The 26,726-nt window shown below is 44.9% G+C and overlaps 1 protein-coding gene across 1 annotated transcript; it reads left to right on the top strand.

The window, feature by feature from the left end:
- Positions 1 to 22,783: 22,783 nt before the first annotated feature.
- LOC123063020 (acyl-[acyl-carrier-protein] desaturase 4, chloroplastic-like) lies at positions 22,784 to 25,255 on the top strand. Its single transcript, XM_044486734.1, has 2 exons — positions 22,784 to 22,936; positions 23,014 to 25,255. The coding sequence occupies exons 1-2, from the start codon at positions 22,806 to 22,808 to the stop codon at positions 23,162 to 23,164; spliced, it is 282 nt and encodes a 93-aa protein (XP_044342669.1). The 5' UTR covers positions 22,784 to 22,805; the 3' UTR covers positions 23,165 to 25,255.
- Positions 25,256 to 26,726: the final 1,471 nt, after the last annotated feature.

Below are 26,726 nucleotides of genomic sequence, written 5' to 3'. Positions count from 1 at the left end.
AGACTATATCCTTTGGACGGACTGATGGACTATGAAGATACGAGATTGAAGACTTCGTCCCGTGTCCGGATGGGACTCTACTTGGCGTGGAAGGCAAGCTAGGCAATACGGATATGTATATCTCCTCCTTTGTAACTGACCTTGTGTAACCCTAGCCCCCTCCGGTGTCTATATAAACCGGAGGGTTTTAGTCCGTAGGACAACAGACAATCATACCATAGGCTAGCTTCTAGGGTTTAGCCTCTCTTATCTCGTGGTAGATCAACTCTTGCAATACTCATATCATCATGAACAATCAAGCAGGACATAGGGTATTACCTCCATCAAGAGGGCCCAAACCTGGGTAAACATCGTGTCCCCTGCCTCCTGTTACCATCCGCCTTAGACGCACAGTTCGGGACCCCCTAACCGAGATCCGCCGGTTTTGACACCGACAGTCATGCACCCTTGATGAGTGGTCTACTTTTGTTGAATCTCAATAGTAGTGATACACATATTCATAGTATTGAAGCCAAAAGATACAAGTTTAATAATGATAGTGCAACTTATTTGTGGCACTGCCGTTTAGGTCATATTGGTGTAAAGCGCATGAAGAAACTCCATGCTGATGGGCTTTTTGGAATCACTTGATGCTTGCGAACCATGCCTCATGGGCAAGATGACTAAGACTCCGTTCTCCGGAACAATGGAGCGAGCAACAGACTTATTGGAAATAATACATACTGATGTATGCGGTCCGATGAGTGTTGATGCTCGCGGCGGGTATTGTCATTTTCCGACCTTCACAGATGATTTGAGTAGATATGGGTATATCTACTTAATGAAACATAAGTCTGAAACATTTGAAAAGTTCAAAGAATTTCAGAGTGAAGTGGAAAATCATCGTAACAAGAAAATAAAGTTTCTAAGATCTGATCGTGGAGGTGAATATTTGAGTTATGAGTTTGGTCTTCATTTGAAACAATGTGGAATAGTTTCGCAACTCACGCCACCTGGAACACCATAGCGTAATGGTGTGTTCGAACGTCATAACCACACTTTATTAGATATGGTGCGATCTATGATGTCTCTTACTGATTTACCGCTATCATTTTGGGGTTATGCTTTAGAGACGGCTGCATTCACGTTAAATGGGGCACCATCGAAATCCGTTGAGACGACATCATATGAACTGTGGTTTGGCAAGAAACCCAAGTTGTCGTTTCTTAAAGTTTGGGGTTGCAATGCTTATGTGAAAAAGCTTCAACCTGGTAAGCTCGAACCCAAATCGGAGAAATGTCTCTTCATAGGATACCCAAAGGAGACTGGTGGGTACACCTTCTATCACAGATCCAAAGGCAAGATATTCGTTGCTAAGAATGGGTCCTTTCTAGAGAAGGAGTTTCTCTCGAAAGAATGAGTGGGAGGAAAGTAGAACTTAATGAGGTAATTGTACCTTCTCCCTTATTGGAAAGTAGTTCATCACATAAATTAGTTCCAGTGATTCCTACACCAATTAGTGAGGAAGCTACTGATGATGATCATGAAACTTCTGATCAAGTTACTACCGAACCTCGTAGGTGATACGTCTCTGTCGTATCTACTTTTCCAAACACTTTTGCCCTTGTTTTGGACTCTAACTTGCATGATTTGAATGGAACTAACCCGGACTGACGCTGTTTTCAGCAGAATTGCCATGGTGTTATTTTTGTGCAGAAATAAAAGTTCTCAAAATGACTTGAAAATCAATGGAGAATTATTTTGGAATATATAAAAAATACTGGAAGAAGAATCCACGTCAGGGGGGCCTCCACCTGTCCACGTGCGTGGGGGCGCGCCCTACCCCCCTAGGCGCGCCCCCTGCCTCGTGGGCCCCCTGATGCTCCACCGACCTCAACCTTGACTCAATATATTCACTTTCGGGGAGAAAAAACCAGGGAGAAGGATTCATCACATTTTATGATACAGAGCCGCCGCCAAGCCCTAAACTCTCTCGAGAGGGCTCATCTGGAGTCCGTTCGGGGCTCCGGAGAGAGGAATCCGTCGCCATCGTCATCATCAACCTTCCTCCATCAATTTCATGATGCTCACCGCCGTGTGTGAGTAATTCCATCTTAGGCTTGCTGGACGGTGATGGGTTGGATGAGATTTATCATGTAATCGATTTAGTTTTGTTAGGGTTTGATCCCTAGTATCCACTATGTTCTGAGATTGATGTTGCTATGACTTTGCTATGCTTAATGCTTGTCACTAGGGCCCGAGTGCCATGATTTCGGATCTGAACCTATTATGTTTTCATGAATATATGTGAGTTCTTGATCCTATCTTGCAAGTCTATAGTCACCTACTATGTGTTACGATCCGGCAACCCCGAAGTGACAATAATCGGGACCACTCCCGGTGATGACCGTAGTTTGAGGAGTTCATGTATTCACTATGTGTTAATGCTTTGGTCCGGTACTCTATTAAAAGGAGGCCTTAATATCCCTTAGTTTCCATTAGGACCCCGCTGCCATGGGAGGGTAGGACAAAAGATGCCATGCAAGTTCTTGCCATAAGCACGTATGACTATATTCGAAATATATGCCTATATTACATTGATGAACTGGAGCTAGTTCTGTGTCACCCTAGGTTATGACTGTTAAGTGATCGATCGCATCCGGCATAATTCTCCATCACCGATCCAATGCCTATGAGCTTTCCATATATTGTTCTTTGCTTATTTACTTTCCCGCTGCTACTGTTACCATCACTATAGAACCCAAAAATATTACCTTTGCTACTGTTACCTTTTGCCACCATTACCACCACTATCATATTAGTTTGCTACTAAATACTTTGCTGCAGATATTAAGGTATCCAAGTGTTGTTGAATTGACAACTCAGCTGCTAATACTTGAGAATATTCTTTGGCTCCCCTTGTGTCGAATCAATAAATTTGGGTTGAATACTCTACCCTCGAAAACTGTTGCGATTCCCTATACTTGTGGGTTATCAAGACCATTTTCTGGCGCCGTTGTTGGGGAGCATAGCTCTATTCTTTGAGTCACTTGGGATTTATATTTGCTTATCATTATGAAGAACTTGAAAGATCCAAGAACCAAGATTTATCCCTCAACTACAAGGGGAGGTAAGGAACTGCCATCTAGCTCTGCACTTGATTCACCTTCTGTTTTGAGTAAACTTGTGACACCTACACCTGCTATTCATTCTGATATGTCGCATGTTATTGATGATGCCACTTCTACTATGCATGATACTTATGATGAAAATACTTCTATGGTTGATACCACTGTGCCACTTGGTGAATTTCTTGATGAACAACTTGCTAGGGCTAGAGAGAATGAAATTATTGAAACTGATAATATTGATGAAAGTGCTGATGAAGATTCTCCCCCTAGATATGAATTACCTGTTGTTCCTGAGGGTTATGTTATGGATGAGGAAACTGCTAGAGACTTTCTTGCTTGCAATGATAGAAGTGATCTTAAGAAATTATTAGCTAAGCTAAAACAAAAATCTCTGAATGCTAGAATGAAATATGGTACTGCTTATGCTACTTCACCTATCTTTATTACAGATAAGGATTATGATTTCTCTATTTATCCTAAGATAATTACTTTGGTTGAATCTGATCCTTTCTATGGCTATGAATCTGAAACTGTTGTGGCACATCTTACTAAATTAAATGATATAGCTACCATGTTTACTAATGATAAGAAAACTCGCTACTATTATATCCTTAAATTATTTCCGTTCTCATTAAAGGGTGATACTAAGATATGGTTTAATTCTCTTGATCCTGGTTGTGTGCGTAGTCCCCAGGATATGATTTACTACTTCTCTACTAAATATTTCCCCGCTCATAAGAAACAAGCCGCTTTAGGGGGAATATATAATTTTGTGCAAATTGAAGAAGAGAGTCTCCCACAAGCTTGTGGGAGGCTTCTCCAATTACTTAATGCTTTGCCTGATCATCCTCTCAAGAAAAATGAAATACTTATCTTTTATAATGGACTAACTGATGCTTCCAGAGATTACCTGGATAGTTGTGCTGGTTGTGTTTTTAGGGAAAGAACTGTTGATGAAGCTGAAATTCTATTGAATAATATGTTGACTAATGAAAATAATTGGACACTTCCTGAACCAACTCCTAAGCCAACTCCGAAGAAAAGGGGTATTCTATTTCTCAGTCCTGAAGATATGCAAGAGGCAAAGAAATCTATGAAAGAAAAAGGTATTAAAGCTGAAGATGTTAAGAATTTACCTCCTGTTGAAGAAATACATGGTCTTAATTTACCCCCTGTTGAAGAAACACATGGTCTTGATAACCCGACACAGGTAGTAAAGGTAAATTCTCTCTATAGATATGATAAAGTTGAAATCCCTCCTACTAAGTTTGCTAGCCAATGTTTGGATGAATTTGATAACTTTATGGTTAAGTAAGAAGATTTCAATGCTTATGTTGGTAGACAATTGAAACATAATTCTTATATGATTGAACACTTGAGTGATTATATGGCTAATGTTAAAGGTGAACTTAAACGTATTAGTAAACATGCTTCTATGGTTACCACTCAAGTAGAACAAGTACTTAAAGCTCAGAATGATTAGCTCAATGAATTAAACAATAAGAATGATAATGTTGTTAGAGTTATGACTAGAGGTGGTAAAATGGCTCAGGAGCCTTTGTATCCTGAGGGCCACCCTAAGAGAATTGAGCAAGATTCTCAGAGAACTACTATAGATGCACCTAGTCCTTCTAAAAGGAAGAAAAAGAAAAATGATAGGACTTTGCATGCTTCTAGTGAACCTGTTATTGACACACCTGAGAATCCCAATGATATTTCTATTTCTGATGCTGAAACACAATCTAGTAATGAACATGAACCTATTGATAATGTTAAGGATGATGTTCATGTTGATGCTCAACCTAGTAATGACAATGATGTAGAGATTGAACCTACTGTTGATCTTGATAACCCACAATCAAAGAATCAATGTTATGATAAGAGAGACTTTGTTGCTAGGAAGCACGGTAAAGAAAGAGAACCATGGGTTCAGAAACCCATGCATTTTCCTCCTAAACCATCCAAGAAAACGGATGATGAGGATTTTGAGTGTTTTGCTGAAATGATTAGACCTATATTTTTGCGTATGCGTTTGACTGATATGCTTAAAATGAATCCTTATGCTAAATATATGAAAGAAATTTTTACTAATAAGAGAAAGATACCGGAAGCTGAAATTTCCACCATGCTTGCTAATTATACTTTTAAGGGTGGAATACCAAAGAAACTTGGAGATCCACTAGCACCAACTATACCATGCTCCATTAAAAGAAACTATGTTAAAACTGCTTTATGTGATCTTGGAGCCGGTGTTAGTGTTATGCCTCTATCTTTATCATAGACTTGATTTGAATAAGTTGACACCTACTGAAATATCTTTGCAAATGGCTGATAAATCAACTGCTATACCTGTCGGTATTTGTGAGGATGTGCCTGTTGTGGTTGCAAACGTTACTATTTTAACGGACTTTGTTATTCTTGATATTCCCGAGGACGATAGTATGTCTATTATTCTTGGAAGACCCTTTTTGAATACTGCAGGGGCTGTTATTGATTGCACCAAAGGCAATGTCACTTTTCATGTTAATGGTAATGAGCATACAGTACACTTTCAGAGGAAACAACCTCAGGTCCACAGTATCAATTCTATTGGAAAATTTTCAACAATTACTATTGGAGGTTTTGAATTTCCTCTTCCTACTGTCAAGAAGAAATATGATATTCTTATTGTTGGGGCCATGCATATCCCCGTTGAGGTAACCTAGTGTTATTCGAAATTTCTCCGGTTCCATGTTACTGGGAATGAGTTTGTTAACAAGACTTGATCAACCTTGTTAGTGGATTCCTTTTGATGAGCATGAGATGGATGAAGTTAGAAGGCACAACTTTCTGTACCCTTATTTTACTTTCTATTATTTATATTAAATAAAGTAAAAATAGTATATTCTGTCTGTTTTCTGAATTATCCATGCAATAAAAAATACCCCGAAAATAAAAGTTCTCCAAATGTCCTAAAATTTAAATATGATCTTTTATAGAATATTTGAGAATATATTGGCACTGAGAACACAGCAGGGGGAGCAAGCACCTGGCCACGAGGGTCCAGGGAGCGCCCACCCCCCTGGGCGCGCCCCCTGCCTCGTGGGCCCATGGTGGCCCCCTCCACTTATTCCAGCTACCACACACTCCTTCTTCCTCCCACAAAAATCACTAACCAGCTCAAACCCGAGTCCAAGCTCATTCTGCTACCATTTTTTATCTCCTTGCTCAAAGCTCCATTCACAAAACTGCTTTGGGGGATTGTTCCTTGGTATGTGACCCCTCCAATGGTCCAATTAGTTTTTGTTCTAGTGCTTTATTCATTGCAAATTTTTGCTGCTTAGCTGACCATGTTCTTGAGCTTGCATGTCAAATTTATGTGGTCAAAAGTAGTTTTAATGCATGATATTGCCTCTAGGCACTTGTAGGAGTAGTTGCTAGCAATATTGTTGAGTTTGGTTCACTTTTATTTTGAAGTCACTAAAAATTTCAGAAATTTTTCAGAGGAAGAAATATGTTTAGGAAAATGTACCAAGGTGGTTCTTCAAGGAAGCAAGGACCCAGGCCCGCAATACGCGATGCGGGCGAGGAACCGCCAAGAGACGCTCAAGTGCAGCCTTGTGAATGGCCGTCAGAAGATTTCATGATCCAAGCAGGAATTAAAGAGGAATTTGATGCATATGTGCGTAATGCTAATCTGGAGAGCTTCGAGGCAGATAAGTGTTGTCAATACCTCTATTTAACTAATTCATTTGTGAGAAGGTTTAAATTCTCATCATCACGCAATTCTCAAACTGTCCTATTTGATCTTTATGATAAATCTTATACCATGGACTTAAAAGATTTTAACACTGCTTGTAAACTCCCTCAGTGGGGTGATGTTAGTGAACCTCACAAATCTGAATTTAGAGATTTTCTTGCTAGTATAATTGTGGGAGAGTCTAGAGATATAACACAAGCTACCATAGGGAGCATTCATTTTCCTACTATACATTATTTTGCTCTCTTCATAGGTAGGTGCATCAATGGTCAGGATGAAGCATGTCACATGTGTGTCCCTGATCTCAGTGTTCTCAGGAGTCCTGTATTAGGAGATAAACATTATAACTTGGGGGCTATAGTTGCACGTAGGTTGCATAATAATTGTATTCTTGGAGATTTCTTTGGTGGAATTTATGCAGCTCGTATAGCTAACTTTCTTGAGATACCCATACGTGGAGATGATATTGAGTTGCCCCCTTCTTATCTAGATTATGATGCTATGGTCCGTCATCAGTTTGTTGAGAGGAACGGTCAGTTCCTCCAGTACCGACTAATCTTTGACAGACGACGCACCTATCATGTCGGTCTCCCTGCTCCTACTTTCTTTGACTTCCAGGCAAAAGGGAGATATGTTATAACCAGGGAGGAGGCGACCGAGTACGAGAGGAGGGAGGAGACAGATCGCCTCCAAGCTGCAGCTCATCAGGTAATTGCCGCTGCATCTCAGTACGACCCCAACTATTACTTTGGATATCCGCCAGGCCAGCCGTGGCCATAGACCAACTTAGGCCAAAAGCCTAAGATTGGGGGAGTATGTATTTCTCACCGACATTACATTTATGTTCACACACTCATGCTAGTTGTCGGTGCTCATACTTTTTCATTGTATCATCCATGCTAGGTTATTTTCCCTTTTTAATACTTTCTTCTTGTGTGTTTCATAAACCTTAAGAAAAAAATTAGTTGTAGCTTTTTAGCTAGTTTACTTTCCATGCCTGTAGTAGTGGTAATTAAAAAGAAAACCCAAAAAGATTTCTCATTCTTCTTTTTCTTGCTGGGAGCTTTCTTGTGTAAATAGTTTTATTTCTTTTCTTGTTCTTTGGGGGTCGAGAGGAGAAGACCATAATGAAAATGTTAAGTGACTCTTATATGCATTATTGTTGATTTAACAAAGAGCCCTATATTACCTTGTCTTCTCTCTTGAATTGAATGCTTGCTGATTCCAACTTACTCCAATGCATGTGCACTATTATTATTATCCACACTATTCGGTCATGCAAGTGAAAGGCAATAATGACGATATATGATGAACTTATTGAGATGACAAAAGCTGGTATGAACTCGACCTCTCTTGTTTTTGTAAACATGATTAGTTCATCGTTCCTGATTCAGCCTATTATGAATAAACATGTTTGCAATGACAATTAGATATTGTAGTTGCTTATGCCATGCTTAATTAGCTAGGAGCTTATAATGGTTTACCTTGCGTGACAACATGCTATTAAAATGGTTGTGATGTGGTATGATAGGGTGGTATCTTCTTTTGAACGATTCGAGTGGCTTGACTTGGCACATGTTCACGCATGTAGTTGAAACAAAATCAACATAGCCTCTACGATATTTATGTTCATGGTGCATTATATCCTACTCATGCTTGCATTCGGTGTTGATTAATTTTAATGCATGTTCATGACTATTGTCGCTCTCTAGCTGGTCGCTCCCCAGTCTTTTTCTAGCCTTCACCTGTACTAAGCGGGAATACTGCTTGTGCATCCAACTCCATAAACCCCAAAGTTTTTCCATATGAGTCCACCATACCTACCTATATACGGTATCTACCTGGCGTTCCAAGTAAATTTGTATGTGCCAAACTCTAAACCTTCAAATAAACATCTTGTTTGTATACTCGAATAGCTCATGTATCAACTAGGGTTGTCTGTATCTTCCATGCTAGGCGGGTTATTCTCAAGAGGAGTGGACTCCGCTCCTCACTCACGAGAACATGGTTGGTCATCGGGATGCCCAGTCCCATGCTTTATGCAAATCAAATCAAAATAACTGCAAACAAAACTCCCCCGGGACTCTTGTTAGTTGGAGGCACTCGTTGTTTCAAGCAAGCCATTGATTGATGCTTGTTGGTGGAGGGGGAGTATAAACTTTACCATTCTGTTTGGGAACCGCCTATAATGTGTCTAGCATGGAAGATATCGAGATCTCTTGGTTGTTATGTTGACAATGAAAGTATACCGCTCAAAATATTATTCATATCTATTTCAAAACCGAGCTCTGGCACCTCTACAAATCCCTGCTTCCCTCTGCGAAGGGCCTATCTATTTACTTTTATGTTGAGTCATCATCCTCTTATTAAAAAGCACCAGTTGGAGAGACCGCTATCATTTGCATTCATTACTGTTAGTTTACATTGAGTATGACTTGACTGGATCTTTTTTACCATGAATTACAATGTCTAGTCAGTCCTTGATCTTTAAAGGTTCTCTGCATTTATGATTTGCGGTCTCCGAAAGGGCTAGCGAGATACCGTCTTGTCATATCATATCATGATTATTTCGAGAAAGTGTTGTCATCTGAGATTTATTATTATTTCTCGCTAGTTGATTATGTCATTGATATGAGTAAACATTAGACCTAAATGTTATTGTGAATATGGTTAGTTCATAACCTTTGCTAAAAACTTGAATGCTGGCTTTACATATTTACAACAACAAGAGCAAACAGAGTTTGTAAAAGTTTTTCTTTATCACTTTCAGTTTATCAACTGAATTGCTTGAGGACAAGCAAAGGTTTAATCTTGGGGGAGTAGATACGTCTCCGTCGTATCTACTTTTCCAAACACTTTTGCCCTTGTTTTGGACTCTAACTTGCATGATTTGAATGGAACTAACCCGGACTGACGTTGTTTTCAACATAATTGCCATGGTGTTATTTTTGTGCAGAAATAAAAGTTCTCGGAATGACCTGAAAATCAACGGAGAATTATTTTGGAATATATAAAAAATATTGGAAGAAGAATCCACGTCTGGGGGGGCTCCACATGTCCACGAGGGTGGGGGCGCGCCCTACCCCTGGGCGCGCCCCCTGCCTCGTGGGCCCCCTGACGCTCCATCGACCTCAAACTTTTGGTGAGAAAAAACCAGGGAGAAGGATTCATCACGTTTTACGATACGGAGTCGCCGCCAAGCCCTAAACTCTCTCGGGAGGGCTGATCTAGAGTCCGTTCGGGGCTCCGGAGAGGGGAATCTGTCGCCATCGTCATCATCAACCTTCCTCCATCGCCAATTTCATGATGCTCACCGCCTGTGTGAGTAATTCCATCATAGGCTTGCTGGACGATGATGGGTTGGATGAGATTTATCATGTAATCGAGTTAGTTTTGTTAGGGTTTGATCCCTAGTATCCACTATGTTCTGAGATTGATGTTGCTATGACTTTGCTATGCTTAATGCTTGTCACTAGGGCCCGAGTGCCATGATTTAAGATCTGAAACTATTATGATTTCATGAATATATGTGAGTTCTTGATCCTATCTTGCAAATCTATAGTCACCTACTATGTGTTATGATCCGGCAACCCCAAAGTGATAATAATCGGGACCACTCCCGGTGATGACTGTAGTTTGAGGAGTTCATGTATTCACTATGTGTTAATGCTTTGGTCCGGTACTCTATTAAAAGGAGGCCTTAATATCCCTTAGTTTCCATTAGGACCTTGCTGCCACGGGAGGGTAGGACAAAAGATGTCATGCAAGTTCTTTCCATAAGCACGTATGACTATATTCAGAATACATGCCTACATTACATTGATGAACTGGAGCTAGTTCTGTGTCACCCTAGGTTATGCCTATTACGTGATCGATCGCATCCGGCATAATTCTCCATCACTGATCCAATGCCTACGAGCTTTCCATATATTGTTCTTCGCTTATTTACTTTCCCGCTGCTACTGTTACCATCACTATAAAACCCAAAAATATTACCTTTGCTACCGTTACCTTTTGCCACCGTTACCACTACTATCATATTACTTTGCTACTAAATACTTTGCTGCAGATATTAAGTTTCCAGGTGTGGTTGAATTGACAACTCAACTGCTAATACTTGAGAATATTCTTCGGCTCCCCTTGTGTTGAATCAATAAATTTGGGTTCAATATTCAACCCTCGAAAACTGTTGCGATCCCCTATACTTGTGGGTTATAAGTAGGTCAACCAGAGTAAGATCCGCACCAGAGTGGTACGGTAATCCTGTTCTGGATGTCATGTTACTTGACCATGACGAACCTACGAACTATGAGGAAGGGATGATGAGCCCAGATTCCGCAAAATGGCTTGAGGCCATGAAATCTGAGATGGGATCCATGTATGAGAACAAAGTATGGACTTTGCTTGACTTGCCCGTTGATCGGCAAGCAATAGAGAATAAATGGATCTTCAAGAAGAAGACTAATGATCATGGTAATGTTACTGTCTACAAAGCTCGACTTGTTGCGAAAGGTTTTCGACAAGTTCAAGGAGTTGACTACGATGAGACTTTCTCACCCGTAGCAATGCTTAGGTCTGTCCAAATCATGTTAGCAATTGCCGCTTTTTATGGTTATGAAATTTGGAAAATGGATGTCAAAACTGCATTCCTTAATGGATATCTTAAAGAAGAGTTGTATATGATGCAACCAGAAGGTTTTGTCAATCCAAAAGGTGCTAGCAAAGTGTGCAAGCTCCAGCGATCCATTTATGGACTGGTGCAAGCCTCTCAGAGTTGGAATATACGCTTTGATAGTGTGATCAAAGCATATGGTTTTATACAGACTTTTGGAGAAGCATGTATTTACAAGAAAGTGAGTGGGAGCGCTGTAGCATTTCTGATATTATATGTGGATGACATATTGTTGATCGGAAATGATACTGAATTTCTGAATGGCATAAAGGATACTTGAATAAGAATTTTTCAATGAAAGACCTCAGTGAAGCTGCTTATATATTGGGCATCAAGATCTATAGAGATAGATCAAGTAGCTTAATTGGACTTTCACAAAGCACATTCCTTGATAAAGTTTTGAAGAAGTTCAAAATGGATCAGTCAAAGAAAGGGTTCTTGCCTGTGTTACAAGGTGTGAAGTTGAGTCAGACTCAATGCCCGACCACTGCAGAAGATAGAGTGAAAATGAAAGTCATTCCCTATGCCTCAACCATAGGTTCTATCATGTATGCAATGTTGTGTACAAGACCTGATGTGTGCCTTTCTATTAGTTTAGCAGGGAGGTACCAAAGTAATCCATGAGTGGATCACTGGACATCGGTCAAGAAACATCCTGAAATACCCTAAAAGGACTAAGGATATGTTTCTCATTTATGGAGGTGATAAAGAGCTCATCATAAACGGTTACCTCGATGCAAGCCTTGACACTGATCCGGATGACTCTAAGTCGCAAACCGGATACATACTTATATTAAATGGTGGAGATGCCAGTTGGTGCAGTTCCAAGCAGAGCGTCGTGGCGGGATCTACGTGTGAAGCGGAGTACATAGCTGCTTCGGAAGCAGCAAATGAAGGAGTCTGGATGAAGGAGTTCATATCCAATCTAGGTGTAATACCTAGTGCATCGGGTCCAATGAAAATCTTTTGTGACAATACTAGTGCAATTGCCTTGGCAAAAGAATCTAGATTTCACAAGAGAACCAAGCACATCAAGAGATGCTTCAATTCCATCCGCGATCAAGTCAAGGAGGGAGACATAGAGATTTGCAAGATACATACGGATCTGAATGTTGCCACCCGTTGACTAAGCCTCTCTCACGAGCAAAACATAATCAGCACCAAGACTCCATGGGTGTTAGAATCATTACTATGTAATCTAGATTATTGACTCTAGTGCAAGTGGGAGACTGAAGGAAATATGCCCTAGAGGCAACAATAAAGTTGTTATTTATATTTCCTTATATCATGATAAATGTTTATTATTCATGCTAGAATTGTATTAATCGGAAACTTAGTGCATGTGTGAATACATAGACAAACAGAGTGTCCCTAGTATGCCTCTACTTGACTAGCTTGTTAATCAAAGATGGTTAAGTTTCCTGGCCATAGACATGTGTTGTCATTTGATGAATGGGATCACATCATTAGAGCATGATGCGATTAACAAGACCCAACTGTTAGCTTAGCATAATGATCGTTTAGTTTTTCTGCTATTGCATTCTTCATGACTTATACATGTTCCTCAGACTATGAGATTATGCAACTCCCGAATACCGGAGGAACACCTTGTGTGCTATCAAACGTCACAATGTAACTGGGTGATTATAAAGATGCTCTACAGGTGTCTCTGATGGTGTTTGTTGAGTTGGCATAGATCGAGATTAGGATTTGTCACTCCGTGTATCGGAGAGGTATCTCTGGGCCCTCTCGGTAATGCACATCACTATGAGCCTTGCAAGCAATGTGACTAATGAGTTAGTCACGGGATGATGCATTACAGAACGAGTAAAGAGACTTGACAGTGATGAGATTGAACTAGGTATGATGATACCGACGATCAAATCTCGGGCCAGTAACATACCGATGACAAAGGGAATAATGTATGTTGTTATGCGGTTTGACCGATAAAGATCTTCGTAGAATATGTAGGAGACAATATGAGCATCCAGGTTCCGCTATTGGTTATTGACCGGAGATATGTCTCGGTCATGTCTACATAGTTCTCGAACGCGTAGGGTCCGCACGCTTAACGTTTGATGACGATTTGTATTATGAGTTTCCTGTTTTGATGAACCGAAGTTTGTTCGGAGTCCCGGATGAGATCACGGACATGACGAGGAGTCTCGAAATGGTCGAGGCATAAAGATTCATATATTGGAAGGCTACATTCGTGTTGGAAATATGCCCTTGAGGCAATAATAAAATGATTATTATATTTCCTTGTTCATGATAATTGTCTATTATTCATGCTATAATTGTATTGTCCGGAAATCGTAATACATGTGTGAATACATAGACCATAATGTGTCCCTAGCGAGCCTCTAGTTGACTAACTTGTTGATCAACAAATAGTCATGGTTTCCTGGCTATGGACATGGGAATGTCATTGATAACGGGATCACATCATTAGGAGAATGATGTGATGGACAAGACCCAAACCTAAGCATAGCACAAAGATCGTGTAGTTCGTTTGCTGTAGCTTTTCTGGATGTCAAGTATCATTTCCTTAGACCATGAGATTGTGCAACTCCCGGATACCGTAGGAGTGCCTTGGGTGTGACAAACGTCACAACGTAACTGGGTGACTATAAAGGTACATTACAGGTATCTCCGAAAGTGTCTGTTGGGTTGGCACGAATCGAGACTGGGATTTGTCACTCTGTATGACGGAGAGGTATCTCTGGGCCCACTCGGTAATGCATCATCATAATGAGCTCAATGTGATCAAGTGGTTGATCATGGGATCATGCATTACGGTACGAGTAAAATGACTTGCCGGTAACGAGACTGAACAAGGTATTGGGATACCGACGATCGAGTCTCGGGCAAGTAATGTACCGATTGACAAAGGGAATTGAGTACGGGATTGATTAGGTCCTCGACATCGTGGTTCATCCGATGAGATCATCGAGGAGCATGTGGGAGCCAACATGGGTATCCAGATCCCGATGTTGGTTATTGACCAGAGAGTCGTCTCGGTCATGTCTGCTTGTCTCCCGAACCCGTAGGGTCTACACACTTAAGGTTCGGTGACGCTAGGGTTGTATAGATATGAGTATGCAGTAATCCGAAAGTTGTTCGGAGTCCCGGATGAGATCCTGGACGTCACGAGGAGTTCCGGAATAATCCGGAGGTAAAGAATTATATATGGGAAGTTGTCATATGGTCACCGGAAAGGTTTGGAGGCATATCGATATTGTACCGGGGCCACCGGAGGGGTTCCGGGGGTCCACCGGGAGGGGCACCTCTCCTGGAGGGCCTTATGGGCTGTATGAGGAAGGGATCCAGCCCAAAGTGGCCAACGTTGTCCTCAACTTCAACACATTCCTAGAGAAAACCAAGCTGAAAGACGATGGCAGCAACTATACGGACTGGGTCCGGAACCTGAGGATCATCCTCATAGCTGCCAAGAAAGATTATGTCCTAGAAGCACCGCTAGGTGACGCACCAGTGCCACAGAACCAAGACGTTATGAACGCTTGGCAGACACGTGCTGATGATTACTCCCTCGTTCAATGCGGCATGCTTTACAGCTTAGAACCGGGGCTCCAAAAGCGTTTTGAGCGACACGGAGCATATGAGATGTTCGAAGAGCTGAAAATGGTTTTCCAAGCTCATGCCCGGGTTGAGAGATATGAAGTCTCCGACAAGTTCTTCAGCTGTAAGATGGAGGAAAATAGTTCTATCAGTGAGCACATACTCAAAATGTCTGGGTTGCATAACCGCTTGACTCAGCTGGGAGTTAATCTCCCGGATGACGCGGTCATTGACAGAATCCTTCAGTCGCTTCCACCAAGCTACAAGAGCTTTGTGATGAACTTCAATATGCAGGGGATGGAAAAGACCATTCCTGAAGTATTTGCAATGCTGGAATCAGCAGCGGTAGAAGTCAAAAAGGAACATCAAGTGTTGATGGTGAATAAAACCACTAAGTTCAAGAAAGGCGAGGTAAGAAGAACTTCAAGAAGGACGGCAAGGGAGTTGCCGCACCCGGTAAGCAAGCTGCCGGGAAGAAGCCAAAGAATGGACCCAAGCCCGAGACTGAGTGCTTTTATTGCAAGGGAAGTGGTCACTGGAAGCGAAACTGCCCCAAATACTTAGCGGACAAGAAGGCCGGCATCACAAAAGGTATATGTGATATACATGTAATTGATGTGTACCTTACCAGTACTTGTAGTAGCTCCTGGGTATTTGATACCGGTGCGGTTGCTCACATTTGTAACTCAAAGCAGGAGCTGCGGAATAAGCGGAGACTGGCGAAGGACGAGGTGACGATGCGCGTCGGGAATGGTTCCAAGGTCGATGTGATCGCCGTCGGCACGCTACCTCTACATTTACCTATGGGATTAGTTTTAAACCTCAATAATTGTTATTTAGTTCCAGCTTTGAGCATGAACATTGTATCAGGATCTCGTTTAATATGAGATGGCTACTCATTTGAATCCGAGAATAATGGTTGTTCTATTTATATGAGAGATATGTTTTATGGTCATGCTCCGATGGTGAATGGTTTATTCTTAATGAATCTCGAGCGTAATGCTACACATATTCATAGTGTGAATACCAAAAGATGTAAGGTTGATAATGATAGTCCCACATACTTGTGGCACTGCCGCCTTGGTCACATAGGTGTCAAACGCATGAAGAAGATCCATGCAGATGGACTTTTAGAGTCTCTTGATTACGAATCATTTGACACGTGCGAACCATACCTCATGGGTAAAATGACCAAGACTCCATTCTCAGGCACAATGGAGTGAGCAACCAACTTATTGGAAATCATACATACCGATGTGTGCGGTCCAATGAGTGTTGAGGCTCGCGGTGGCTATCGTTATGTTCTCACCCTCACTGATGACTTGAGTAGATATGGGTATGTATACTTAATGAAACACAAGTCTGAGACCTTTGAAAAGTTCAAGGAATTTCAGAGTGAGGTTGAGAATCAACGTGACAAGAAAATCAAGTTCTTGCGATCAGATCGTGGGGGAGAATACTTGAGTCACGAATTTGGCACGCACTTAAGAAAATGTGGAATGGTTTCACAACTCACGCCGCCTGGAACACCTCAGCGTAATGGTGTGTCCAAACATCGTAATCGCACTCTATTAGATATGGTGCGATCTATGATGTCTCTTACCGATTTACCGCTATCATTTTGGGGCTATGCTTTAGAGACTGCCGCATTCACTTTAAATGGGCTCCGTCAAAATCCATTGAGATGACATCGTATGAATTATGGTTTGGGAAGAAACCTAAGTTGTCGTTTCTAAAAGTTTGGGGATGCGATGCTTATGTCAAGAAACTTCAACCTAAAAAGCCTGAACCCAAGTCGGAAAAATGCGTCTTCATAGGATACCCTAAAGAAACTGTTGGGTATACCTTCTACCTCAGATCCGAAGGCAAGATCTTTGTTGCCAAGAATGGGTCCTTTCTAGAGAAAGAGTTTCTCTCGAAAGAAATAAGTGGGAGGAAGGTAGAACTTGATGAAGTATTACCTCTTGAACCGGTAAGTGGCGCAGCTCAAGAAAATGTTCCTGAGGTGCCTGCACCAACTAGAGAGGAAGTTGTTGATGATGATCATGAAACTTCAGATCAAGTTGCTACTGAACTTCGTAGGTCCACAAGGACACGTTCCGCACTAGAGTGGTATGGCAACCCTGTCTTGGAAATCATGTTGTTAGACAACGATGAACCTTCGAACTATGAAGAAGCGATGGCGGGCCCGGATTCCGACAAATGGCTGGAAGCCATGAAATCCGAGATAGGATCCATGTATGAAAACGAAGTATGGACTTTGACTGACTTGCCCGTTGATCGGCGAGCCATAGAAAATAAATGGATCTTTAAGAAGAAGACAGACGCGGATGGTAATGTGACCATCTATAAAGCACGGCTTGTCGCTAAGGGTTATCGACAAGTTCAAGGGGTTGACTACGATGAGACTTTCTCACCCGTAGCGAACTGAAGTCCGTCCAAATCATGTTAGCAATTGCCGCATTCTATGATTATGAAATATGGCAAATAGACGTCAAAACGGCATTCCTTAATGGTTTCCTTAAGGAAGAATTGTATATGATGCAACCGGAAGGTTTTGTCGATCCTAAGAATGCTGACAAGGTGTGCAAGCTCCAACGCTCGATTTATGGGCTGGTGCAAGCATCTCGGAGTTGGAACATTCGCTTTGATGAGATGATCAAAGCATTTGGGTTTATGCAGACTTATGGAGAAGCCTGCATTTACAAGAAAGTGAGTGGGAGCTCTGTAGCATTTCTCATATTGTATGTGGATGACATACTGTTGATGGGAAATGATATAGAATTCTTGGAAAGCATAAAGGCCTATTTGAACAAGTGTTTTTCAATGAAGGACCTTGGAGAAGCTGCTTATATATTAGGCATCAAGATCTGTAGAGATAGATCGAGACGCCTCATTGGTCTTTCACAGAGTACGTACCTTGACAAGATATTGAAGAAGTTCAAAATGGATCAGTCAAAGAAGGGGTTCTTGCCTGTATTGCAAGGTACGAGATTGAGCTTGGCTCAATGCCCGACCACGGCAGAAGATAGAGAAAAGATGAGTGTCATCCCCTATGCCTCGGCCATAGGGTCTATCATGTATGCTATGCTGTGTACCAGACCTGATGTAAACCTTGTCGTGAGTTTGGTAGGAAGGTACCAAAGTAATCCCGGCATGGAACACTGGACAGTGGTCAAAAATATCCTGAAGTATCTGAAAAGGACTAAGGAAATGTTTCTCGTTTATGGAGGTGACGAAGAGCTTGTCGTAAAGGGTTACGTCGATGCTAGCTTTGACACAGATCTGGATGGCTCTAAGTCACAAACCGGATACGTGTATATTTTGAATGGTGGGGCAGTAAGCTGGTGCAGTTGCAAGCAAAGCGTTGTGGCGGGATCTACATGTGAAGCGGAGTACATGGCAGCCTCGGAGGTAGCACACGAAGCAGTCTGGGTGAAGGAGTTCATTACCGACCTAGGAGTCATACCCAATGCGTCAGGCCTGATGACTCTCTTCTATGACAACACTGGAGCTATTGCCCTTGCCAAGGAGCCCAGGTTTCACAGGAAGACCAGGCATATCAAGCGTCGCTTCAACTCCATTCGTGAAAGTGTTCAAAATGGAGACATAGAGATTTGTAAAGTACATACGGACCTGAATGTAGCAGATCCGTTGACTAAACCTCTCCCTAGAGCAAAACATGATCAACACCAGAATCCCATGGGTGTTCGATTCATCACAATGTAACTAGATGATTGACTCTAGTGCAAGTGGGAGACTATTGGAAATATGCCCTAGAGGCAATAATAAAATGATTATTATATTTCCTTGTTCATGATAATTGTCTATTATTCATGCTATAATTGTATTGTCCGGAAATCCTAATACATGTGTGAATACATAGACCATAATGGTGTCCCTAGTGAGCCTCTAGTTGACTAGCTCGTTGATCAACAGATAGTCATGGTTTCCTGGCTATGGACATGGGGATGTCATTGATAACGGGATCACATCATTAGGAGAATGATGTGATGGACAAGACCCAAACCTAAGCATAGCACAAAGATCGTGTAGTTCGTTTGCTGTAGCTTTTCTGGATGTCAAGTATCATTTCCTTAGACCATGAGAATGTGCAACTCCCGGATACCGTAGGAGTGCCTTGGGTGTGCCAAACGTCACAACGTAACTGGGTGACTATAAAGGTACATACAGGTATCTCCGAAAGTGTCTGTTGGGTTGGCATGAATCGAGACTGGGATTTGTCACTCCGTATGACGGAGAGGTATCTCTGGGCCCACTCGGTAATGCATCATCATAATGAGCTCAATGTGATCAAGTGGTTGATCACGGGATCATGCATTACGGTACGATAAAGTGACTTGCCGGTAACGAGACTGAACAAGGTATTGGGATACCGACGATCGAGTCTCGGGCAAGTAACGTACCGATTGACAAAGGGAATTGAGTACGGGATTGATTAGGTCCTCGACATCGTGGTTCATCCGATGAGATCATCGAGGAGCATGTGGGAGCCAACATGGGTATCCAGATCCCGCTGTTGGTTATTGACCAGAGAGTCGTCTCGGTCATGTCTGCTTGTCTCCCGAACCCGTAGGGTCTACACACTTAAGGTTCGGTGACGCTAGGGTTGTATAGATATGAGTATGTAGTAATCTGAAAGTTGTTCGGAGTCCCGTATGAGATCCTGGACGTCACGAGGAGTTCTGGAATAATCCGGAGGTAAAGAATTATATATGGGAAGTTGTCATACGGTCACCGGAAAGGTTCGGAGGCATATCGGTATTGTACCGGGGCCACCGGAGGGGTTCCGGGGGTCCACCGGGAGGGGCCACCTCTCCTGGAGGGCCTTATGGGCTGTATGAGGAAGGAATCCAGCCCAAAGTGGGCTGGGGCGCCACTCCCCCTAGGGCCCATGCGCCTAGGGTTGGGGGAAACCCTAAGGGGGGGCGCCCCCTCCCCTTGGCCGCCGCGCTCCCTCTAGATCTCATCTAGAGGGGGCCGGCCCCCTTCCCCCTTCCCCTATAAATAGAGGGGTGAGGGGAGGGCTGCAAAGGACATCCAAGGCGCAGCCCCTCCCCTCCCCAACACATCTCCTCCTCCGTCACGAGCTTGGCGAAGCCCTGCCGGAGTACTGCTGCTCCACCACCACGCCGTCGTGCTGCTGCTGGAGCCATCTTCCTCAACCTCTCCTTCCCCCTTGCTGGATCAAGAAGGAGGAGATGTCACGCTGACCGTACGTGTGTTGAACGCGGAGGTGCCATCCGTTCGGCGCTAGGATCTCCGGTGATTTGGATCATGTCGAGTACGACTTCCTCATCCCCGTTCTTTGAACGCTTTCGCGCGTGATCTACAAAGGTATGTAGATGCAATCCGATCACTCGTTGCTAGATGAACTCATAGATGGATCTTGGTGAAACCGTAGGAAAATTTTTGTTTTCTGCAACGTTCCCCAACAATTCGGACACTGGAATGGTTCGGGTCGTTTCGGATAAGTTTCGGAGTACCAGGGGTTACCGGACCCCCCCCCCGGAGGTTAATGGGCCACCATGGGCCTTAGTGGAGAAGAGAGAGGGCCAGCCAGAGGTGGCGCCACCCCCCCTTGCCCAGTCCGAATTGGACAAGGGGAGGGGGTGGCGCCTCCCTCCTTCCTTCTCTTCTCTTCCTCCTTCCCTTCTACTCCTACTTGGACTAGGAAAGGGGGGGTGAATCCTACTTGGACCGGGAGTCCAAGTAGGACTCCCCCCCATGGCGTCCCCCCTAGGGTCGGCCACCTCTCCTCCCCCCTTATATACGTGGGAGGGGGCACCCCAAAGGCACATCAAGTCTTCTCTTAGTCGTGTGCGGTGCCCCCCTTCACAGTTATACACCTCGGTCATATCGTCGTAGTGCTTAGGTGAAGCCCTGCGCCGGTAACTTCATCATCACCGTCATCACACTGTCGTGCTAACGGAACTCTCCCTCGGCCTCAACTGGATCAAGAGTTCAAGGGACATCATCGAGCTGAACGTATGCTGATCGCGGAGGTGCCGTGTGTTTGGTACTTGGATCGCGAAGACGTTCGACTACATCAACCGCATTACTAAACGCTTCCACTTTCAATCTACAAGGGTATGTAGACACACTCTCCCCTCTCATTGCTATGCATCTCCTAGATAGATCTTGCGTGATCGTAGGAATTTTTTTTAAATACTGCGTTCCCCAACGTTCTTCAGTTGCGGTTTCAATGGTACAAAGCAAGGAGGAGGACATATCAGTTTATGCTTCCATCATTAAGGAAATAAAGTACCTTCAGGACTTAGATTATGTAGTATTACTCATGTACCTTGTTCCTAGAATCGAGCTAGTGATTGTTTAGCGAGTTTTGCAAGACTAGAAAATAGGACCATGACATGGCTACGGTCAGGGCCTCTGGAATTGCTGGAGATTGCAACCAGCGACTGTACGAACACTATTATTGAGTAATTCAAGTTTGAGCTCCGCAAAAAAAACATTAATTGCTGGTAGAGTGTGGTTGTTCATCTCTTTTGCAGTTTAGCGGAACTTCAGTCACCTAAATTTGAAATTTAGGTTAGTCGATTCTTTCAGGAGGGAAGCAACAGTCGCGCGGATTACTGAGGCCGCCGACGGTGGCGGCGGGGTAGGTGAAGCGAGGCTCAAGACGACGGCAAGGCCTCGGCCAGAACAAGCGGTAGCGGGTGGCTGCCTGTGGAGGCGAGTATGAAGCTTGACGGTTCAGGGTGGGGAGTGCAGGGCTCGCCTAAAAAATCCGATGCTTCGCCAGTTTAAAGGGATTGCATGGGGCTGGTGCCAGCACGGCTATGTGTGGCGATGAGGAGAGGGGGTGGCAAGGCTCACGTGGGAACACCGTCGGGAACGGGTGACAGGGACTGGCGGTTCAACTGATGGTACGTGTGATGTTCAGTGGCGAATCTAGGGGCGTGCCACGGGTGTCATGGCACCCTGTACCAATCTGCAAAATAATTTTATCTATGTAAGACTAATGTTATTTTAAGACTGTTTGTAGAGGTTACAAGGATGTTTAGACCAAATTATACTATATGTAGTGTAAATTTTAGCAAAACTTGAATTGTGGCACCCCCAGTGCTGAGATTCTAGGCCTGCCACTGGTGGTGTTCTAGGGAAGAAGGGGAGAAAGGAGGTTGAAGAAAGCCATCTAACCGTTGGTTCTGCATCTGATGGCTGAAACCGAATGGCCCGACTCAAAATCAGTTTTCGGTCGACCGACCCCTAGTCTATCCCTTTCTTTTGCATGTCAGTCAAGGAGCTAAACGTGAGCATGGACTCGCAGACATGGCAGGGGTGGGTTGGAAACGTTTAATGCTCTCAGAGTGTGGCTGTTCATTTCTTTTGCATGTCAATCAAGACTTAAACGTGAGCATGGACTCACAGACATGGCAGGGGTCCGTTGGAAACGTTTCTCCGGGATCAACACTTGCACCGAATCTACTCCAGTACGTACTGTCACTCTGTCAAACGTGCATGTGCGCCATCAATGTCGTCGCTCTGCGGCGCATTCATTCCGTTGGCTGTTCCATATGGCTCCCCTCCCCTTCCTGGTTGGTTCCCATCGTAGTTTTGCCGGTGCATTCTATCCTTCCGACTCGCCTATATAGATGTGCACCGTGTGTGCAAGCTGAGATTCATTCCTACATTCAGCAACAACACGAGTGTTTGGTGATCGATGGCGAAGCTGGGGCTAGCAGTGGGCACGTCGGCCAACCTCTGCTTCTTCTCCAACAAGAGCGACGCGGGCTCGGGGAGAGCCACGCGCCTCGGATGGATCCTCTGTCCTGCAAATCCTAGGTGCAGCAGGTATACGCAATGCAAGTGTGCAACTTCCGAGCTATATGCATGCAGCTCCGCTAACTAATTAGCTTTGTTGCGGCCAGTTTGGCGACGATATGGGCCGCGGCGGTGGAGGCTCCGCCGAGAAGCATCGACATGGAGGTCGTGCGGTCGCTGAACGGCTGGGTGGCGGCGAACATGCTCCTGCTGCTCAACCCGGTGGAGTCCTCGTGGCAGCCGCACGACTTCTGTTAGCTTAATCTTGATCACTTGTATCTGCATATTTGCTTTAGTCGTGCATGTAGCATAGATTAGGGAGTTCTTCTCCGGAGAGGTCTCGGCTGAGCGGGCAAAGAAGACGAGATACTAGCTGTCGTGTGATACGGTGAGCATGACGAGATGCCGATGGCAGTGTGAAACTGCAGTGCTGCGTGAGGCAGCGTGGCCGTGTGATGCGGCGCGGCGAGTGCGACGAAGGCTGGAGTGTGGGGCTCTATGTGCATGTTTAGCCGGCTGGGTTGATCCGGATGTGAGCTGCATGCAAGTCCTAGTCTTGGGACGTTGGAGTGAATCAAGGAAACAAACTGGCTGCATGCAAGTAGTTGGTTAGCTAGCTTTGTGCGTGTGCATGGGTTAGTAGGTTTAGTGGCCCGAGTGGAGGCTGGGTTAGGGCGTGCGTGAGCCAACCCGGTGTATATATATGTGTTGATCAGATGAATGAAAAGTAGGCCGTGAGGGCTGTAGGAGAAATGTAGTCTTTGTGTGCACCAAGGAAGAGTGTTCTGGGCAAAGCCTCGTTGGGTTTCTTCCTTGGCTGTGTGCGTGTGTGTTTTCTGAGTTTCATCATGTGTGTGTGTTCTTGTGTGAGACAAAGAGAGTTGAGCGGTGAGAGGCAGCAAGAGGTAGAAGAAGAAGCGGCGCTGCGAGAGGAGGCGGCGCCAACAATTGGCATCAGAGCCTTGTTGATCCGAGGCGGTGGCAGCGCCGCGGCAGACTCCATGTGAGGTGGAGGACGCCGGGGCGAGGTGATGGCCGGCAGAGGCACAATGCCGCCGATGGGACGTTGCGGTGTGATGCCACGAGGTGAAGATGGTGCGATGATCGACGTCGCGAGGACGTCATCCCCGGCAAGATGGTGACAGGCCGACGCTGCGACGGCGTCGGCGACGTTGGTGCCTGCGGCTATGGTGGCCGGCGTGACGGTGGTGAAGGCTACGGCTGCGGCGACGGGCACATGGTGGACTCCATGCGAGATGGAGGACGGTGGCGCGACATGGAGGTGTTTGGCGGTGTGATGCCGCACGAGCATATGGCTGCGGTGCGATGCCGCTAGATGGAGATGGCGGCGCGAAGCTGCCACAAAAAGACAACGGTGTGATGCCGTTGGAAGGTACGGCGGCGCGAAACCGTCATGAGGATCGGCGTCAAGCTCGTCGACGGTGCTGTCTTGGGTGGTGTGATGCCATCAGCAAGATGGGCCGATGCGACGACGTGGTGACCGGCGCCGCGAAGGTGTCGTCCACGTCAAGAGGTCGTCCACGTCCAGAGGTTGCTGCCGCGTGCGGCAAGAGGACATGGTGATGGATGCCGGCGATGCGATGGCGTCGGTCCACGGCAAGGTGCGCGGCGCCGCGATGGCGTTGTCAAGTGGCAGCGGGTGATCCGCGTCGAAGATTGTGATGACCGGAGAATCAAGATTAGGTGGGAAATTGTTAGCTTAATCTTAATCACTTGTATCTGCATATTTGCTTTAGTCGTGCATGTAGCATAGATTAGGGAGTTCTTCTCCGGAGAGGTCTCGGCTGAGCGGGCAAAGAAGACGAGATACTAGCTACCGTGTGATACGGCGAGCATGGCGAGATGCCGATGGCAGTGTGAAACTGCAGTGCTGCGTGAGGCAGCGTGGCCGTGTGATGCGGCAAGTGCGACGAAGGCTGGAGTGTGGGGCTCTATGAGCATGTTTAGCCGGCTGGGTTGATCCAGATGTGAGCTGCATGCAAGTCCTAGTCTTGGGACGTTGGAGTGAATCAAGGAAACAAACTGGCTGCATGCAAGTAGTTGGTTAGCTAGCTTCGTGCATGTGCATGGGTTAGTGGGTTTAGTGGCCCGAGTGGAGGCTGTGTTAGGGCGTGCGTGAGCCAGCCCGGTGTATATATATGTGTTGATCAGATGAATGAAAAGTAGGCCGTGAGGGCTGTAGGAGAAATGTAGTCTTTGTGTGCACCAAGGAAGAGTATTCTGGGCAAAGCCTCGTTGGGTTTCTTCCTTGGTTGTGTGCGTGTGTGTTTTCTGAGTTTTATCTGTTGGAAATATGCCCTAGAGGCAATAATAAATTAGTTATTATTATATTTCCTTGTTCATGATAATCGTTTATTATCCATGCTAGAATTGTATTGATAGGAAACTCAGATACATGTGTGGATACATAGACAACACCATGTCCCTAGTAAGCCTCTAGTTGACTAGCTCGTTGATCAATAGATGGTTACGGTTTCCTAACCATGGACATTGGATGTCATTGATAACGGGATCACATCATTAGGAGAATGATGTGATGGACAAGACCCAATCCTAAGCCTAGCACAAGATCATGTAGTTCGTATGCTAAAGCTTTTCTAATGTCAAGTATCATTTCCTTAGACCATGAGATTGTGCAACTCCCGGATACCGTAGGAGTGCTTTGGGTGTGCCAAACGTCACAACGTAACTGGGTGGCTATAAAGGTACACTACAGGTATCTCCGAAAGTGTCTGTTGGGTTGGCACGAATCGAGACTGGGATTTGTCACTCCGTGTAAACGGAGAGGTATCTCTGGGCCCACTCGGTAGGACATCATCATAATGTGCACAATGTGATCAAGGAGTTGATCACGGGATGATGTGTTACGGAACGAGTAAAGAGACTTGCCGGTAACGAGATTGAACAAGGTATCGGGATACCGACGATCGAATCTCGGGCAAGTATCGTACCGCTAGACAAAGGGAATTGTATACGGGATTGATTAAGTCCTTGACATCGTGGTTCATCCGATGAGATCATCGTGGAACATGTGGGAGCCAACATGGGTATCCAGATCCCGCTGTTGGTTATTGACCGGAGAGTCATCTCGGTCATGTCTGCATGTCTCCCGAACCCGTAGGGTCTACACACTTAAGGTTCGGTGACGCTAGGGTTATAGAGATATTAGTATGCGGTAACCCGAAAGTTGTTCGGAGTCCCGGATGAGATCACGGACGTCACGAGGAGTTCCGGAATGGTCCGGAGGTAAAGAATTATATATAGGAAGTGCTATTTCGGCCATCGGGACAAGTTTCGGGGTCACCGGTATTGTACCGGGACCACCGGAAGGGTCCCGGGGGTCCACCGGGTGGGGCCACCTGCCCCGGGGGGCACATGGGCTGTAGGGGGTGCGCCTTGGCCTATATGGGCCAAGGGCACCAGCCCCAAGAGGCCCATGCGCCAAGAGAAGAGGGAAAGGAAGAGTCCTAAAGGGGGAAGGCACCTCCGAGGTGCCTTGGGGAGGAGGGACTCCTCCCTGGCCGCACCCTTCCTTGGAGGAAGGGCCAAGGCTGCGCCCCCCCCCTCTCCCTTGGCCCTATATATAGTGGGGGGAAGGGAGGGCAACCAACCTAAGCCCTGGCGCCTCCCTCTCCCTCCCATGACACATCTCCCTCCTCCCGCAGCGCTTGGCGAAGCCCTGTTGGAATCCCGCTACTTCCACCACCACGCCGTCGTGCTGCTGGATCTCCATCAACCTCTCCTCCCCCTTGCTGGATCAAGAAGGAGGAGACGTCGCTGCTCCGTACGTGTGTTGAAC

The sequence above is a fragment of the Triticum aestivum genome, chromosome 3A (assembly GCF_018294505.1).
Source record: "Triticum aestivum cultivar Chinese Spring chromosome 3A, IWGSC CS RefSeq v2.1, whole genome shotgun sequence".
In the NCBI taxonomy this organism is placed as follows: Eukaryota; Viridiplantae; Streptophyta; class Magnoliopsida; order Poales; family Poaceae; genus Triticum; species Triticum aestivum.
The sequence above is the reverse complement of the archived record's forward strand: the minus strand, read 5'-3'. Positions and strand labels throughout refer to the sequence as shown.

Bases quoted from the DNA above. Each gene is read 5' to 3' on its own strand.
- LOC123063020 (XM_044486734.1), top strand. From the start codon at position 22,806: ATGGCGAAGCTGGGGCTAGCAGTGGGCACGTCGGCCAACCTCTGCTTC. The intron at 22,937-23,013 runs GTATACGCAATG...TGTTGCGGCCAG, and splicing joins GCAAATCCTAGGTGCAGCAG to TTTGGCGACGATATGGGCCG.